Source organism: Lepus europaeus, chromosome 4 (genome assembly GCF_033115175.1).
Source record: "Lepus europaeus isolate LE1 chromosome 4, mLepTim1.pri, whole genome shotgun sequence".
NCBI lineage: Eukaryota > Metazoa > Chordata > Mammalia > Lagomorpha > Leporidae > Lepus > Lepus europaeus.
This window is the reverse complement of record NC_084830.1, coordinates 89147454-89164447: the sequence shown is the minus strand read 5'-3', so window position 1 is coordinate 89164447 and position 16994 is coordinate 89147454. Positions and strand designations below refer to the sequence as shown.

The 16994-nt window shown below is 39.4% G+C and overlaps 1 protein-coding gene across 1 annotated transcript in view; it reads left to right on the top strand.

The window, feature by feature from the left end:
* Positions 1–16994, top strand: part of RP1 (RP1 axonemal microtubule associated) — a 293476-nt gene that overhangs the window by 92732 nt on the left and 183750 nt on the right. Inside the window, exons 8-11 of the mRNA XM_062189888.1 lie at positions 247–322; positions 1847–1923; positions 2027–2058; positions 2211–2340. Of these exons, the coding sequence (XP_062045872.1) occupies positions 247–322; positions 1847–1923; positions 2027–2058; positions 2211–2340 (315 nt within the window). The remainder of the gene's footprint in view (positions 1–246; positions 323–1846; positions 1924–2026; positions 2059–2210; positions 2341–16994) is intronic.

Genomic DNA, 16994 nt, shown 5'->3' with positions numbered 1-16994 from the left:
TGAAATAAATATCACAGTGTGTAAAACCTTAAAATAATGCCGCAATTTTAATACGTATAAAGAAACATGTTTAAATGTTCTCATAGTTTACTTCTGTCATATTTTGCTTTATTTGAAGTATTAAAGCTTTATATTGTGCAAGGCCTTTACATATACTTTAAGATAGAACTTGTTTCTCAAAACTGAAATAATACCTGAAAAATACGAATTCACATTACATTTTCCTTTTTTAAAATTCATTTTTAGGAAATGGCTGGTTTCTTGAGGATGTGGTGGTCAAGGATCCTACAACAAGCCATGAATATACTTTCTTCTGTCACAGGTCGGTAGATGTGCTTTTATATTGAACAGATTCATTTCATGTTAGTTCCAAGTTCATATATTTTGGAGAACTGGAATGCTTTTTCAATCATTCTTGGTCATTGATACTTTTTGGGAAAGTATTGTAAATATTAATTTAGGAGCTGCTGCTTCTATTGAGAAAGACAATTATTATCTTGATGATCTAAACTGAATGTTTACTCCTAACTTAAGGTAGAGTTTTTAAAATAAGATTTTTTTCTCTATATGTCAGTAAGGAGAGTGAAAGTCTCTGAGAAGACTAGGTCCCAAAGTAGGTTCAAAAGTAATTAATATACACAATAAACATTGCATGTGGCTTTTTATACAATAATGATACTGCTGACTCATGTCATAGGCCTTGATCTTGGAGTTACCTTGTCAGCACTGGTGATATGTCTACTCTTTCTTTCAACATTCTTCTGTTTCTTTTCCTAAGGAACCAATAAGAGCCATTTATGAAACAAATGAAATAACTGATCAGAATTTGAACTGTAGCTGGTGGTTAAAGAATAGGGCAAACAATCCAGTGGACTTAAAATCTATTGGTTTGGCAGCTAGCAAACTGAGTAACTCACCTGTTGATTAGAGGAAAATGTATTTTGTCTTTCCCCAGGTAACTCCTCCTCCCACACCCCTTGTACTGTTATAGTCATTTTAGGATTTCCTTTTCCATATTGTGTTCCTCTGCCTTGATCAACTCGATATTCATGGCCTTTAAAATTGTTTTTAAAAGATTTTTTTATTTATTTGAGAGGTAGAGTCACAGATAGAGAGGGAGAAAGACAGAGAAAGGCCTTCCATCCGTTGCTTCACTCCCCAAGTGGTTGCAATGGATGGAGCTGAGTTGATCCAGAGCCAGGAACCAGGAGCTTCCTCTGGGTCTCCCACATGTGTGCAGGGGCCCAAGTACTTGGGCAGTCTTTCACTGCTTTCCCAGGCCATAAACAGAGAACTGGATTGGAAGAAGAGAAACTAAAACATGAACCAGAGCCCATATGGGATACAGTGCTGCAGGAAGAGGCTTAGCCTACTGTACCACAGCACCAGCCGCTATTCATTGCTTTTTAATAATATATATTATTTATTTTTTTAGATTTATTTATTTACTTGACAGGTAGAGTTACAGACAATGAGAGAGAAAGACACAGAGAAAGGGCTTCCTTCCGTTGGTTCACTCCTCAAATGGCCGCCATGGCCGGTGCTGCGTCGATCTGAAGTCAGGAGCCAGGCACCCCTTCCTGGTCTCCCATGCAGGCGCAGGGCCCAAGCACCTGGGCCATCCTCCACTGCCTTCCCAGGCTACAGCAGAGAGCCAGACTGGAAGAGGAGCAGCCGGGACTAGAATCTGGCGCCCATATGGGATGCCGGTGCCACAGGCGGAGGATTAACCTAGTGTGCCACCGCACTGGCCCCAATATATATTATTTCTGACTTGGGTAAATAATTACCAATGGTTAGTGTAAATAGAAAGCCTGAAAATCATTGATGCACTTCCTTTCCACAGATGGCTGGATCAAGGGGAAGATGATGGTAAAATTGTCAGAGAACTGTATGCTAGGGATAACAGCATCATCTCTGCAAGTGAGTGACATGTACACACGTTGCTTTGAAAATTATGTTTTTTATCATGCATGAACGAAGTATGACACTGCTGAAATTAATGGTTGTCTCTTTATCTTCTCAGGGCAGAAGCTAGAATATAGGAGAAAAGAGACAGTAAGATTCTGCTTTGGCCTTTACTTAGTACAAACAATATTAAAATACCTATTTTATGTGTTAAAATAGTATATATTTAGTGAGGGAAGTTGCTTAGTGAATTTTTCTCTTGGTGTCTTCTCATACTGGTATTTGCTTGGTTTATTTTTTAGTGGGCTGCAGAAAGATGGAAGTTTATGAAAGGAAATACTCTTCAGTTCTACAATAGATTGACTGGAGGGTTTGTCCGTCTACATCCAGATGGCAGAGTTGATGCTATTGGAGAGAAGACAGACAAATACGGTAAAGGCATTGACAAAGTTAATGTGCTGTACAGGGGTAGGAACCGAAAGAAGTAGATTATTATACACAGTGTAATGTATACTTTTGCTCCTTTTCTTTCAGACACCTTACATATCCAAGAATTAAGCCATCTAAATAATTCACCGCATTAATATAAATGATTGGTAGATGACAAGATTTTAAATGTGGGCAACATCCTGATGGAAAGTACACCATGAAAAACTTTTATATATATTGGCCGGCTCTGCGGCTCAATAGGCTAATTCTCCGCCTGTGGCACTGGCACACCGGGTCCTAGTCCCAGTTGGGGCGCCGGATTCTGTCTCGGTTGCCCCTCTTCCAGTCCAGCTCTCTGCTGTGGCCTGGGAGTGCAGTGGAGGATGGCCCAAGTGCTTGGGCCCTGCACCCGCATGGGAGACCAGGAGAAGCACCTGGCTCCTGGCTTCGGATCAGCGTGGTGCTCTGGCTGCAGCAGCCATTGGAGGGTAAACCAATGGAAAAAAGGAAGACCTTTCTCTCTGTCTCTCTCTCTCTCTCACTGTCCACTCTGCCTGTCCAAAAAAAAAAAAAAAAAAAACTTTTATATGGTATTTAATTGAAGAAAAAGTATAGGCAGTTAACATTAACTGTACTTAAAAAAAAAATAACAGTTGTAGCTCTTGAACAATGTGACCATTTCAGGAATTAAGTCAGTTATAGGAAATTAACTAGTCGTACAAAATATCATGTTAAAGAATTTGAGGGCCATAGAAACAACTAAGATGTATCCTGAATTCCAGAGATTCATAATCTAATGAAAAAAGACAAACATATGCAATACTTCTGATAGTTGTTTGTGGCTGATGTCATAATAAAGCTACAAAGGAAAAATGAGGAAAAAAAGTACCTGAACAACAACTAGATTTGATGTTTACTATCAGCATCTCCTGAAGTCATAATCATAAGAATCAACAAAGAGGGAATATGATGATTTTGGTCTGATTTATCTCTAAACCCAAACCTCTAACTCTTTTTGAAATTTTGACATTTACTCTTAAATAATTTTGCATGCTGTATCTATGAATGTGACTTTGGTATGCTTTATTAGTAACTGTGCTGTTCTCTGGATGTGCTGGAGATTCTCATCTGTAGCATTTCCTCAAAAATATAACCTCTTCCACCTCACATTAATGATCCCAGGGAGTAATCCAGTTTTTGCCTGTATGAAAATATGTGGCCATCTAATATTACCTCCTAATAGCTTCTCTTTCCAAAATTATTGTATTCTTTAAATACTTTCCTTTTTTTTCAAAGATTATTTATTTATTTATTTATTTATTTATTTGATAGGTAGAGTTACAGACAGTAAGAGAAAGAGACAGAGAGAAAGGTCTTCCATCCGATGGTTCACCCCCCAAATGGTTGCAATGGCCAGAGCTACACTGATCCAGAGCCAGGAGCCAGGTGCCTCTTCCCGGTCTCCCATGCGGGTGCAGGGCCCAAGCACTTGGGCCATCCTCCACTGATTTCCCAGGCCACAGCAGAGAGCTGGACTGGAAGAGGAGCAACCAAGACTAGAACCTGATGCCCATATGGGATGCCAGCACTGCAGGGGGAGGACTAACCTAGTGTGCCACAGTGCCAGCCCCTCTTTAAATACTTTTCTTACCTACTGGTTCCCACTTGTTTTTGAAAGAGTTACAGGGAGGGAGGGAGAGAGAGGGAGAGAGAGAGAGAAAGAGAGATATCTTCCATCTGCTGGGCCAGTTGGCCACAATGGCCAGTCCTGGGCCAGGCAAAAGTCAGTATCCAGGAGCTTCTCCCAGGTCTCCAATATGGGTGGTAGGGGCCCAAGGACTTGGGCTGTCTACCACTGCTTTCCCAGCCATGATAGTAGGGAGCTGGATTGGAAGTTGAGCAGCTAGGACTCAAAACAGCACCCATATGGATGCCAGAATTATAGGTGGTGGCTTTACATGCTAAGCTACAATGCTGGCCCCCCAAAATGATCCTTTATATCCTCTTTCCTGGGTTCTCTGTTGCCTGTGTTGACACTTTTTCTTTATTATTTTAGTACAGATATACAAATATGACTTCAAAATTATCTCCCATTTTAAAATCAGAAACTATGAAGGATCCTTGTTTTACCCTATTTGTAGCAAACATGAGACCACTGGGTCAGAGACCAAGACTTTATTTCTCACAGCAAATGCAGCAGTCAGAGCAATATCTCAAGTGTGTTCCCTGAACCACAGCCCTGCAGTGTCATGATACAAGCGCCTGATGATGCCTATGCATGCAGTCAGGCACATTAAAAAGAGAAATTTTGCATATGGGAAATTATCTTATATAGAGCTGTATAGCTTTCCTTCCAGAGAATGAGACAGAAATATGTGGATACATACAGAAGACAGAGATAGGGAGAACCTGTCTTTATTCTGGAAGGTAAGGAAATATCTTCCAAGGATGGGAAGGTTAAGCAACTGTATGGGATGCTTAAATCCCATTTTGGACAGCCAGTAGGAGAAATAGCAACTCTGTTTCTGATCCTGCTCCCTGCTGATGTACCTGGGAGGCAGCAGATAGCTCAAGTACTGGATCCTTGCCATGCATATAGGAGATTCAACGGAGTTCCTAGTTTTTGGCTTCAGCCTGGCTCAGCTCCAGCTGTTGTGGCCATTTTGGGAGTGAACCTGCAGATGAAAGATCTCTCTCTCTCTCTCTCTCTCTCTCTCTCTCTCTCTCTCTTTTTACCTGCTTTTCAAATATTTTTCAAGAGAAGAGAGAAGAATATTTTTTTTCTGTGCTGTAATGTCTCCTTATAAAATCAGTTTATGGAAGCATGTACCATGTACAGCATGTACCATGTACAGCATGTACAACTTCTGACATCAGGATGCCAATTTGAGTCCTGGCTGCTCTGCTTCTGATCCAGCTTCCTATAATGCACCTGAGAAGGCAGCAGATGATGGCCCAAGTACTTGAGTACCTGCCATCTACATGGGAAACCTGGGTGAAGTTCCAGGCTCTTGGCTTTGGCCTGACCCAGCCCCAGCTATTGTAAGCATCTGGGGAGGTGAACCAATAGATGGAATCTCTCTCCTCTCCGCTCATCTCTCTGCCTTTCAAGTAAGTGAATAAATAAAATGTAAAAAAAAAAAAAAAAAAAAGAAAAGAAAATGTTTTGAAACTATCTTTGCTCAGAGGGTCTGAACCATCCAGAAACATGACAATTCCAGGGACTTGAATGACTCCTTGTCTGCACCCATTCCTCAGACCAGTTTGTAGAGACCTTGCTACTGCATATCAAGGAGGAGAATTCTGGATTAGCCTTTTGTAAATAAGTTGACTAAATGAATGCAGCCGAAGCAACACTTCTAGGATTTGCTTCTACCTTCATTCTTTGAGCTGATCCTTTCTGGAACCTATCCCTTTTGTTGTGAGGAAGCCATTTCTCCAAGGAAAAAGAAAGAGCCCCAGCTGACTTCCAGTCCTGAGCCCCACCAGCTCCAGCATGTGAATCGCTGTGTAGACCGAACTAACTGGCAGAAGAAAGAGAAGATTTTTACTTTTAATTCTTTCTAGCATCATCAAATGCTAATCCTGCAATATATAAACAGAATGAACAATCCTAAAAAAGGAAGGTGCAAGATAGTATGAGTAATTTTCCTCAGAGTAACTGCCATTTTTGCGATAGGAGATCTTTTATATTGATAATTACTTGCAGGATTATTTCCTATGTTATGATTTGTGTCCCATAAATTCACACTCATGAATCAGTCTTCACATGCTTGGAAAGTATTATGATGAACAGTGCTTACTTGTGGGCATCTTTCAGGAAAATGTTAAGAACATGCTAGGAAATATATTGGCTGATAATTCTTACTCCTCAAAGCAAGATTTTAAAAAAATCACATTAAGCCAACCTTTCTATTTAGTTATTTAGCTGTATTTAGTTATATAGCTGTTTCCATACTCAGAATGCTCATTTGTCTGGACTTAAGAACAGACACACAGCATGAGAAGTTATTTGAAATGCCACAGGCATGTTCATCTTATGGTCATAAGCCCTCAGGTGCTAAAATTGATAATGTAATAATACTGACAGTTACAATCACAAACAAGTCTTTTCTATACAGTGGGTTCCAGTCACTAAAAGGAGGGACCAGGCTACAAAAAGTGTTAAGTTTTTCATACTGAACCATTGATGGCTGCTTTTATGTCAGGTTAAGTTTCACAAACTTCACATACCTTGAAATTTCATAAATATTGATTCATATAATTTTATCATTTTCTGGTGGTAACCTTTCAAGAGAAAAATTCATAATCTAGATTCAGATATGTTTGATTCATATTCCTGAAAGGATTATGCATACATTTTAAGTATTTACAATGTATCACATAAATGGAATTTTCTGTGTCATTGTTCTATGTACTTTTCATTATCTCTGCATGTGGATCTCTGATTTGTTTAGAAAATTATTTATTTGTAAGGCAGAGAGAGAGAGAGAGAGAGAGAGAGAGAAAGAAATGAGTTCCCCTCCACTGGTTTCCTACCCAAATGTCCTCATGGGGCAAGACTGGGCTGAGGCTGGGCTAGGGCTGAAGCTTGGAGCCAGAAACACAATCCAGGTCTCACATGTGGCTTGTAGAAACCAATTACTTGTGCATCACTGCTGCCTCCCAAGGTCCTCATTGGTGGGATGCTTGAATCAGGAGCTGGAACCACGAACCCAGGTATACTAACATGAAACTCAGGTGTCTCAACTGCTAGGCTGAATGCCAACTCCTTACCAAATTTTTATACTGGATTTTTGTTTTCTGCTTTTAGAGTGTTTAATTTATTTCATATCATGTCAGACAATTGCCATATGGAAAGGTAACTGTGTTCTTCAATTTGGAGGTTTTAAAATATATCTACAAATTATTTTACACTGCTCTGTTCAAAAGGTAGAACCTAAAAACTCCTTGGGTATGGGCTGTATCTAATGACTTTTTCTAACAAATGGAATATGGGAGAAGTGATTGTGACTTTCATAAGTAGGTCATAAAATTTGTAACAGATTCCTCCTGGAACTGTCACTTGGATCACTCATTCTGAGGGGAACCAGGTCTCGTGTCATAGGACATTGAAAGATACAGCAAGGAACAGAAGCCTCTTGCCAATAATAGTTTGAATCATCTTACAAGATCTTCCAGCCCCAGTGAAGGCTTGAGATAACTGTAGCTCGAAAGAACATCCTGATTGCAACCTCATGAGACTCTGACCCAGAACTCCTCCCAAATTATTTACTTACAGAAATTGTCAAGATAATAAATGTTTTACACTGCAAAGTTTCAGAGTTATATTGAACATACACTAGATCACTAATATACCATTTCATACACTGTTCTGAATGATAGCACAATATTTCCACTCTGGGCAGTAGGGTTGGCTTCACCTTTTTTCACATGAAGTTAGAAACAGAAATGTAAATGGCAGTATCTCTCATCTCTGATTGAAATATCCGTCTTCTTTCTAGTGTTGCTGTTTGCTTTTTATATTCTGTAGCAATTCATTATTCAGTGTATTTTTTCTGCACTATTACTATTGATGCCCATTTAATGGTCCTGGATGTATTTTACAAAATTCTTCCTATAAAATGCATTGCAAGGATTAGGGGAAAAATTATAATACAGAAGTAATGGCCAGCACCGTGGCTCACTAGGCTAATCCTCCACCTGCGATGCCAGCACCCCGGGTTCTAGTCCCAGTAGGGGCACCGGTCTGTCCCGGTTGCTCCTCTTCCAGTCCAGCTCTCTGCTGTGGCCTGGGAAGGCAGTGGAGGATGGCCCAAGTGCTTGGGCCCTGAACCCACATGGGAGACCAGGAAGAAGCACCTGGCTCCTGGCTTCGGATTGGCGCAGCGTGCCAGCCACAGCACGCTGACAGTAGCGACCATTTGCGGGGTGAACCAATGGAAAAGCAAGACCTTTCTCTCTGTCTCTCTCTCTCTGTCTAACTCTCCCTGTTAAAAAAAATACAGAAGTAATGATCTATATTCTTTCATGATAAATACACTAAGAAAATAAAAGAAAATAAAAGGATAATTATTCTACATGGCAAAGGATATTTACAAATAACCCACAGCTAACATTATTGTCAATGGTGAATCGTTGAAAGCTTGCTTACTAAATCAGGAATAAAGCAAGGATGTCTGTTTTGACACTTCTAGTTAGCATTTTATTGGAAGTTCTGGATACGGAAATCATGCATGAAAAATCAATAAAAAGCATCTGAATTTAAAAGGAAGAAGTAAAACTATATTTGTAGATTGTGTGATCTCATATGTACAAAATCCTAATGGATTCACACAAAAATTCTACTACACCTAATAATCAAAATCATCAATGTTGTAAGATACAAGATCAATCCATGAAAAGCATTCTATTTGTCAGTAGAACAATTAAAATTAATTTAAAAGAACAATTCTACCAGTAATAATCAAATTCTTAAAGAATATATTCAATGAAGAAGTATAAGACTTGTACACTGAAAACTATTAAGTATGTCGAAAGAAAGTACACCTAAGGGAGATACCACATGTTTGTGGTTTAGAAGTCTTAATATTGTTAATTTTTTATTTAATAAATGTGAATTTACAAAGTGCAACTTTTGTATTGTTATGGCTTCCCCCCGCAACCTCCCTCCCTCCCGTGGCCCTCCTCTCTCCCACTCCCTCTCCCATCCCTCCCTTCATCAAGTTTCATTTTCAATTACCTTCATATACAGAAGATCAACTTAGTATATACTAAGCAAGGATTTCAACAGGCTGCACTCACACAACCGCACAAGGTATAGGGTATTGTTTGACTAGTAGTGTTGTCTTTAAGTTTCATAGTAAAACACATTAAGGACAGAGATCCTACGTGGGGAGCATGTACCCAGTGACTCCCGTTGTTGATTTAACAATTGGCACTCTTATTTATGACGTCAGCAATCACCCAAGGCTCTTGCCATGAGCTGTCTAGGCTATGGAAGCCCCTTGAGTTCACCAACTCTGAACTTGTTTTGTCAAGGCCATATCACAGTGGAGATTTCTTCCTCCCTTCAAAGAAAGGCGCCTCTCTCCTTGATGGCCTGTTCCTTCTGCTGGGGTCTTGTTCACCAGGATCTTTCATTTAGGTTGTTTTTGCCACCATGTCGTGGCTTTCCATGCCTGTGAGACTCTCGTGGGCCTTTTAGCCAGATCCAAATGCCCTAAGGGTTGATTCTGAGGCAGGAGTGCTGTTTTGGGCATTTGCCTTTCTATGAGTCTGCTGTGTGTCCTGCTTCCCCCGCAGGATCATTCTCTTCCTTTTAATTCTATCCTTCATTATTTGCTTACACTGGTCTTATTTGTGAAATCTCTTTGACACTTACCCTATCTTTTTGATCAGTTATGTATATCACTTTACCAAGTGCGCTGGCACTGGTACATGCCTCCTTGATAAGATTGAGTTGAACTCCCCTGGCACATTCTAGCTCCACCATTGGAGGTAAGTCTGAGTGAGCATGTGCCAACCTATATATCTCCTCCCTCTCTTATTCTCACTCCTATATTTAACAGAGATCACATTTCTGTTAATTTTAAACGCCTAAGAATGATTGTATATTGATTACAGAGTTCAACCAGTGGTCTATATGTAGAACAAACAGAGCAACAACCACAACAACAAAAATAATAAAAGGTATAAAATAGTAAGTTGTTCCTCAACAGTATAGACAAGGGATGATCATGTCATCGTCTCTCATAGTGTCCATTTCACTTCAATGGGTATCATTTTAGATGCTCGTTTAGTTGCTGTCAATCAGGAAGAACATATGATCATATTTGTCCCTTTTGGACTGGCTTATTTCACTCAGCATTATATTTTCCAGATTCCTCCATTTTGTTGTAAATGCCCGGATTTCATTGGTTTTTTACTGCTGTATAGTGTTCCATCGAGTACATATCCCATAATTTCTTTATCCAGTCATCTGTTGATGGGCATTTAGGTTGATTCCATGTCTTAGCTGTTGTGAATTGAGCTGCAAATATTGAGGTGCAAATGGCTCTTTTTTCTCCCCTTTAATTCCATTTGGGTAAATTCCAAGGAGTGGGATGGCTGGGTCCTGTGGTAGTGCTATATTCAGGTTTCTGAGGACTCTCCAAACTGTCTTCCATAGTGGCTTTACCAGTTTGCATTCCCACCAACAGTGGATTGGTGTCCCTTTTTCCCCACATCCTCGCCAGCATCTGTTGTTGGTTGATTTCTGTATGTAAGCCAATCTAACCGGGTGAGGTGAAACCTCATTGTGGTTTTGATCTGCATTTCCCTGATGGCTAGGGATCCTGAGCATTTTTTCATGTGTTTGCTGGCCATTTGGATTTCCTCTTTTGAAAAAATGTCTGTTAAGGTCCTTGGCCCATCTTTTTTATTGGGTTGTTTGTTTGTTTCTGTGGTGTTTCTTGATCATTTTATAGATTCTAGTTGTTAATCTTTTATCTGTTGTGTAGTTTGCAAATAATGTCTCCCATTCTGTTGGTTGCCTCTTCACTTTCCTGTTTCTTTTGCTGTAAAGAAACTTTTCAATTTGAGGTAATCCCATTTGTTTATTTTATCTTTGATTACCCATGCCTCTGGGATCTTCTCCAGGAATTCTTCGCCTGTTCCAATGTCTTGAAGGGTTTCCCCTATGCTCTCAATTAATTTCATGGTGTCATGGCGTATCTCTAGTTCTTTGATCCATGTTGAGTGGATTTTTGTATAAGGTGGAAGGTAGGGGTCTTGCTTCATACTTCTACATGTGGACATCCAGTTTTCCCAGCACCATTTGTTGAAGAGGCTGTCCTTGTTCCAGGGGTAGGTTTTAGGTCCTTTGTCGAATATGAGTTGGTTATAGATGTTTGGATTGATTTCCGGTGTTTCTATTCTGTTCCATTGGTCTATCCATCTGTTTTTGTACCAGTGCCAGGCTGTTTTGATTATAACTGCCCTGTAGTATGTCTTAAAGTCTGGAATTGTGATGCCAGCGGCTTTGTTTTTATTGTAAAGGATTGCTTTATCTATTCTCGTTCTCTTGTTTCTCCATATGAATTTCAGCATCATTTTTTCTAGGTCATTGAAGAATGATTTTGGTATTTTGATTGGTATTGCATTGAACTTGTAAATTGCTTTTGGGAGAATGGACATTTTGATGATATTGATTCTTCCAATCCATGAGCATGGCAGGTTTTTCCATTTTTTTGTGTCGTCTTCTCTATTTCTTTCTTTAGTGTTTTGTAATTTTCATCATAGAGATCTTTGACATCCTTGGTTAAATTTATTCCAAGGTACTTTATTGTGTTTGTGGCTATTGTGAATGGGATTGATCTTAGAAGTTCTTCCTCGGCCATGGCATTGTCTGTGTATACAAAGATTTCTGAGCGTTGACTTTGTATCCTGCTACTTTATCAAACTCTTCTGAGTTCCAATAGTCTCTTATAGGAATTTATTGGGTCCCCTATATATAGTATCATATCATCTGTAAATAGGGATAGTTTAACTTCCTCTTTTCCCATTTGTATCCCTTTAATTTCTTTTTCTTGCCTGATGGCTCTGGCTAACACTTCTAGGACTATATTGTATAGCAATGGTGAGAGTGGGCATCCCTGTATGGTGCCAGTTTTCAGTGGAAATGCCTCCAACTTTTCCCCATTCAATATGATGCTGGCCATTGTTTTATCATAAATTGCCTTAATTATGTTGAGGAATGTTCCTTCTAACCCCAATTTGCGTAGGGTTTTCATCATGAAACAGTGTTGTATTTTGTCAAATGCTTTCTCTGCATCTATTAAGATAATCATATGATTTTTGTTTCTCAATTTGTTAATGTGATGTATTACATTGATTGACTTTCAAATATTGAACCATCCCTGCATACCAGCGATAAATCCCACTTGGTCCGGGTGAATGATCTTTCTGATGTGCTGTTGGATTTGGTTTGCCAGAATTTTGTTGAGTATTTTTGCATCTACGTTCATCAGGGAGAGAGGTCTGTAGTTTTCTTTCTCTGTTGTGTCTTTTCCAGGCTTAGGAATTAAGGTGATATTGGCTTCATAGAAAGAATTTGGGAGGATTCTCTCCCTTTCAATTGTTTTGAATAATTTGAGAAGAACTGGGGTTAGTTGTTCTTTAAATGTCTGGTAAAATTCAGCAGTGAAGCCATCTGGTCCTGGGCTCTTCTTTTTCGGTAGTGCATTTATTACTGATTCAATTTCTTCCATGGTTATGGGTCTGTTTAGATTTTCTATATCTTCATGGCTCAGTTTAGGAAGGTTGTATGTGTCCAGGAATCTATCCATTTCTTTCAGGTTCCCTAATTTGTTAACATACATCTCTTTGTAGTGGTTTCTGATGATTCTTTTTATTTCTGTTGTGTCTGTTGTTACATTTCCATTACTATCTTTGATTTTACTGATTTGGGTCTTCTCTCTCCTTTTTTGGTTAGTTGGGCCAATGGTGTGGTGATTTTGTTTATTTTTTCAAAGAACCAGCTCCTGGTTTTGTTTTGATCTTTTGTATTTTTTGTTTGTTTGTTTCAATTCTATTTATTTCTTCTCTAATCTTTAATATTTATTTCCTCCTGCTGGATTTGGGCTTGATTTGCTGCTGTTTTTCTGAATCCTTGAGTTGCATGGAGAGTTCATTTGTTTGGTTCCTTTCCAGCTTCTTGATGTAGGCACCAATTGCTATAAACTTTCCTCTTAGCACTGCTTTTGCTGTGTCCCACAGGTTTTGATAGGTTGTGTTATCATTTTCATTTGTTTCTAGAAATCTTTGGATTTCTCTTTTAATTTCTTCGATGACCCACTGTTCATTCAGGATCATGTTGTCCATTCACCATATGTTTGCCTATGGTGTAGAGATTCTTGGGTTGTTGATTTCGAGTTTCATTGCGCTATGGTCTGAGAAACTGCATGGTATAGTTTCAATATTTTTGAATTTGTTGAGGCTCCCTTTATGGCCTAGCATATGGTCGATCCTAGAGAACATTCCATGTACTGAGGAGAAATACGTGAACTCTGTGGCTGTGGGGTGGAAGGTTCTGAAGATATCTATTAGGTCTATTTGGTCTATAGCGTCAATTAGCTCTGTTGTTTCCTTCTTGAATTTCAGTCTGGTTGATCTGTCCATTGGTGAGAGTGGGGTGTTGAAGTCCCCTGTTACTATTGTATTTGAATCTATATCTCCCTTTAAATCCTTTAGTAATTCTTTCAAGTAGCCGGGAGCCCTATAATTAGGTGTGTATATATTTATAATAGTAATATCTTCATGTTGAATAGATCCTTTAATCATTATATAGTGCCCTTCTCTGTCTCTTTTAATAGTTTTTCTGTTAAAGTCTATTTTGTCTGATATTAGGATGGCCACACCAGCTCTTTTTTTATTTCTGTTAGCTTGGAGTATCTTTTTCCATCCTTTCACTTTCAGTCTATGTGCATGTTTGCTGATAAGGTGTGTCTCCTGAAGGCAGCATGTGCATGGATTCTCTTTCTTGATCCAATCAGCTAGTCTGTGTCTCTTGGTAGTAGAATGAAGACCATTCACATTCAGTGTGATTACTGTTAAGTACTGTCTTTTCCCAGTCATGTTTCCTGAAACGAGCTGTTTATGTATTTTGAAATTTATTTGCAGCTTACTCTGCATTCGCTTTTTTTGTAGTGAAGTTCTTATTTTTGTATTTTTGTGTGCAGCACGTCTTTGAGCAAGTGTTGTAGGGTTGGATGCGTGGATACAAATTCTTTCAGTTTCTGTTTGTCTTGGAAGATCTTTATTTCCTCTTCATTCATAAATGATAGCTTTGCAGGGTATAGTATTCTAGGTTGGCATTGTTTGTCTTTTAAAACTTGAAATGTATCATGCCATTGTCTCCTTGCCTGTAGTGTTTGTGATGAGAAGTCTGGGGTGAGTCTGATTAACTTACCCCTGAATGTGATTTGTCTTTTCTCTCTGGCACATTTTAGGATTGAATTTCTCTTCTGGTCTAACCTGTTCAGACTCCTGGCTATCTGCTGAATTTGCCTGTTATTATCCAGCTGCCTTTGTTTGAAGTTTTCTGATATTATTTCATTGAAAACACCTTCCTATCCATTCTCTCTTTCCACGCCCTCAGGGACTCCTATTATCTGAACATTACACTGCTTGATTGAATCGTGTAGGTCTCCAACCGTATTTTTTAATTTTTTAATTTCTTCTTCCTGTGTTTGAACTGACTGTATTATTTCTGGAAGTTTGTCTTCGAATTCTGATATTCGCTCTTCTATTTCATCTGTTCGATTTCCAAGGGATTCCCCAGTGTTTTTTATATGGTCAATTGAGTTTTTCATTTTCAGTATTTCATTCTGGCTTCTCATTAGGATCTCTAATCCTTGGGCTTGTTTTTCGTTCAGCTCTTGAAACTGTTTCTCATTATTTCTAAGTAATCTGATTATTAATTTTCTGAATTCTTTTTCTGGCATGGTTTCAAATTCTTCTTCTTCTTCAGCCTCTGTTACAGTTGGTTTAACCTGCTCCATTGGTGAATTTATATGTTCTTCTATATTCTTATTGTGGGTTTTTCCTTTGTTTTTTGGCATTCTGTCTGCCTTGTTTTTCAGGTTGATTTCCCTCTGCTATAGGCTGCTGTGGGTCTGTACCAATATCCAGTGTAAGCAGGCTACTCTACCTTCTAGAGTTTGCTTATTTATTTTTTACTTATTTGTTTACTTATTTATTTATTTTGTAACTTGACTGGGCTGGTGTCAGGGCTTTGAGGTGCCAATCTCCACCCCTTGGGGTCCAGTTTCCCTGTTCCTTTATTCACCCTTACGTGTCTGTGCCTGGGGTTCATTGGTCAGCCACTCTCCCTCACTGCACCTTCTGCGCGAGGAGTGCCAAGTAGCTCCAGACCACCTTTGGACTCTGCCCCTGCTGCTTCCCCCTTTGGAGCAGAGGCCAGCCTCCTTTATGGCCAAATGTAAACAAACAGTATGGCTGCTCTCTGCCCGCTGCAGCTCTGATTGTGGGGAGGGTGGAGGCTCCAAAGGATCCTAGCGTTTTTAATCCCTCAGTTCGTCCCCCTGGATTGTGCCCTCTTCCCCCGGGCGCTATTCTTTTTTTTTTTTTTCTAGTAACTTGAGTAGGCTGGTGTCAGGGCTTTGAGCTGCCCTCCCTCGCTGTGCCCCCTGCGCAAGGAGTGTCATGTCGCTCCACTCCAACATTGGACTCCGCCTCTGAAGGTTCCTCCTTCTTTGTAGTGCGGAGGCAGAGGCAGTTCACCTTTAAGCCCAAATGTAAACAAACAAGATGGCTTCTTTCCACCTGCTGCAACTCCAATTTGGGGGAGGGTGGAGGCACCAAGGGATCCTGGCGTGTTCAGTCCCTCAATTCGTCCCCTTGGATCGCGCACTCTTTCCTCAGGCGCTACTTACTCTGTTCCATTTTCCTCCCCCACTCAGTCATGGGTGTCTCACTGTCTGTTTCAGGGTGGGTTGGGGGAGGGGCAGCGGCAGCTGCTGCAGTGGTGCCGGGTGCCCTGTCTCACCTTGGCTTCCAGTGCTGGTGCATAGACTCCCCTGCTGGTGTCCTACGCTTCAGGCGTCCACGTCCTCCTCGCAGGTCCACCCTGTCTCCCCAGTTTCAGAATAGTTTCCTCTGCAGTATATTCTCTCTGCCCTTTCCCCGAAGCTATAAATTCTCACCCCGCCTTGAACCTTCCCTTCCCGGACCATCAGTGTGCTCCCTCCCTACTCCGCCATTTTCAAGTTCCATATATCCTTAATATTGTTAAGATAGAAGTATTTTCCAAAGCAGTCTGTGGATTGAGTACATTCCTTATCAAATCCAAAATTTCTGCTGAAATAGAAGAAATTAATCCTAAATTTCTTATGGAATTTCAAGGTACTTCAAATAACAACAAAAAAAATGAAAAAAACAAAATTGGAAGCTTTCTGATTTCAAAAATTGCTAAAAATTTAACCAAAACATTGCTATTGACATATGGATAGATCTATAGGTAAATGTAATAGAACTGGCAGTCCAGAAATAAACTCAGGCATATATAATCAATTGATTTTCAATAAAGGTGTTGGGACAATGGTTTCTTCAACAAATGGTGCTGGGATAACTGAATATCCAAATGCAAAAGAATAAAGCTAGACCCTTACCTCATTACAAAGTTTAATCAAAATGGACCAACGACTTAAGTGTAAGAGCTGAAACTATAAAACTCTTAACAGTAAACATAAGTGTAAATTTTATGCCCTTAAAATAGTCAATTATTTCCTAGGTATATCATCAAAAACACAATAAAGAAAAAAATTAAATTTGACATTGTTGCATTAAAAAGTTTGTGCATTAAAGTATACTATCATGAGATGAAAAGACAACCCACAAAATGGGAGAAAATATTTGCTAATCATATATCTAATATCCATAATATATTAAAAGCTCTTACAATTCACCAATGAATGACAACTCAATTAGAAAATGAAGATGGCATTTTTATTGACACATATTCAGAGAATATATACAGGTTGACAACAAACACATGAAAAATTATTCAATACCATTAGTCACTGGGAAAAAGCAAATTAAAACCAAAACCAAAATGATATGCCACTTCATATCCACCAGGAAGGCTATAATAAAAA